At 34.4% G+C, this 2,396-nt stretch overlaps 1 protein-coding gene across 1 annotated transcript in view; it reads left to right on the top strand.

The window, feature by feature from the left end:
• HEMGN (hemogen) overlaps positions 1-1,548 on the top strand; it is an 8,003-nt gene extending 6,455 nt beyond the window's left edge. Inside the window, exons 3-4 of the mRNA XM_012638263.1 lie at positions 3-631; positions 1,364-1,548. Of these exons, the coding sequence (XP_012493717.1) occupies positions 3-631; positions 1,364-1,548 (814 nt within the window). The remainder of the gene's footprint in view (positions 1-2; positions 632-1,363) is intronic.
• The last annotated feature ends 848 nt before the right edge of the window (positions 1,549-2,396 follow it).

Genomic DNA, 2,396 nt, shown 5'->3' with positions numbered 1-2,396 from the left:
GCTCCTAAAATGTGCCAAGAAACAGCTGTACCCAAAGCTCTTCCTTGTACAACCTCTGATGACACAGTTGACCTGGAGGGATGCTCTCCTGAAGCATACCCCAAACCAGATGTGCCTACAACTCTTGACATGTACCAAAAACCAGATGAACCGGAGCAATACAGTGCTGAATCAGATCAAAAAATAGCTGAGAATGAAGGTTTCTTTCCTAAAACACAAGAAATAGCTGTGCTCAAAGATCTTTCTACAAATACATACCTAGAAACAGTTGAATCTGAACACTCATCTCATAAAACATATAAAGAAATTACTGTGCCTAAAGCCCCCTGTCATAAAACAATCCAAGAAACACCTCAGCCTGAAGAATATTCACCTGAAACATATCAAGAAACACCTGGACCTGGAAAATATTCACCTAAAATATACCAAGAAACACCTGGGCTCCAGGAATATTCACCTGAAATAAACCAAGAAACACTGGGGCCTGAAGACCTCTCTACTAAGATATATGAAAATAAGGTTGTGCCTAAAGAATGCTTTCCAGAACCATACCAAGAAATAGGTGGGCCCCAAGGCCAGGATCCTAAAGTACACCAGAAAGATGCTAAGAACATTAATACTTTTCCTCAAGGTAAGAACTGTTTATAGCACCAAGGTAGGTATGTCTCAAAGTCGTGATTTACCTTCTTTGAAAATCATAGGTTATCTCAACAAGTACTATGAATATCATTGGCTAGTTTCAAGTAATAAATACTTTTCATGCAACCAACATCTGTCTTGGCACGTTTCCAAAGAATTTAAGAAAATAATTGAAAATGCAAGAATGTACAGCAGGTACTTGTACATACTATCCATTTTGAGAAGCTATGGTCAGTGAAATGAATTATGTGCAAAATATTTTAAAGGAAATAAGTCTAGATTAAAAAGAAGGCTTGATGAATGAAGTTTTTCTTGGAAATTTAATTTTCCTGATAAACTAAAGGCAAGTAAATTCATAGTCCAAGGTACTGACAGAGATACAAAGGCGTAAAATATGATCCTCTACTAGGGAACTCATTCTTATAGGATTTATCAGGTTTACTAAAAACATTTCTATTTCCATATTTGTTCCTAAAAAGCATTTTGCTAAGCATAGCATTTTGAAAATAATGTGACCTTCTTTTTTTTTCATATCTGTCTGAAAGGAGTGGATGACCTTTCTTTAATTTGACTCGCCTCAGAAACATACCTGAAAACCTCAATTCTTTGTACGATACTGTAGACAGTATAAGAAATGGGCTGAGTCTATCAGACCATAGTTATCCCCAGGATTTCTTTTCTAAAGAAATACCTTTGGCATTTTCTCTGCTTTTTCTCCTAAAAGATAAGTGTAACAAAAACATGGTGTTAGCTGGCTTCCAAGTAATACATATTTTGAGGAACTACTTTAAAGAAATGAATTACCGTATAAAGCAGACATATGAAGCACTGCTTGCCCTGACCAAGTACTCTACTGGAGAAGTAGCTCTAATCAACACAGCATCTGGATTCCTAACAGTTTCATTCTAAACCCAGAAAGGTAGATATGGGCAATTAATTAATGCTCATTTTATTTTTGGTTTTGTCTTACCAAACAAATGGGCCTAAAAAATATTAGTTCTCCTTTCAGAGAACTAATATCTATATTTTAGATATTAGATATCTACTAATATCTAATATCTATATCTATATTTCAATATCTATATTTTGCTGATTATAAAAATAATAAATGTTTATGAAAATAAGTTAAAGCAATATATAAGTGGATATAGAGTAAAAATCCCATATAATACCATCTTCTATCTCTAATCCCCGATGTTAATGTTGTTTTAACAAATGCGATAACGCTATACATCCTATTATGTAACTTTTTCCCATATATACAAGCCATCTTATATCTTTTGTAACAACTGTATAGTATTGTGCCATATGTATGTACAATAATTTATTCAACCAGTCCCTATAACAATGAGCACTTAGGTTATTGTCAAGTTTTACTATTACAACAATGCTCAATGCACATGATTGGGGGTAACATTTATTTAGCTAACGTTTATTTGTCATTTTTCTATGTGCCAGACACTGCATTAAATATTTTATGTGAATTATTTTATTTAATGTTAAAAAACCTACTGGAGAAATAATATCCCCACTTTATATATAAGGAAACTAGGCACTGGAAGCTTAAATTTGCCTGATTATTTCCTTTGGATTGATCCCTAGGAGTCAAATTGCTGGGCCAAAAGGTACCTCCATTTAAAGTTTGGATACATTCAGTCAGACCAACCCCCAGAAATGTAGCAATTCACCCAAGACAAGGGCCTTTTCCCCACACCCTTGCCAGCACTGTACATGATGACATTTTAAAAACCTTTGCC

Source organism: Propithecus coquereli, unplaced genomic scaffold (assembly GCF_000956105.1).
Source record: "Propithecus coquereli isolate 6110/MARCELLA unplaced genomic scaffold, Pcoq_1.0 Scaffold128, whole genome shotgun sequence".
Taxonomy (NCBI): Eukaryota; Metazoa; Chordata; class Mammalia; order Primates; family Indriidae; genus Propithecus; species Propithecus coquereli.
This window is presented reverse-complemented; position numbering and strand designations above follow the sequence as displayed.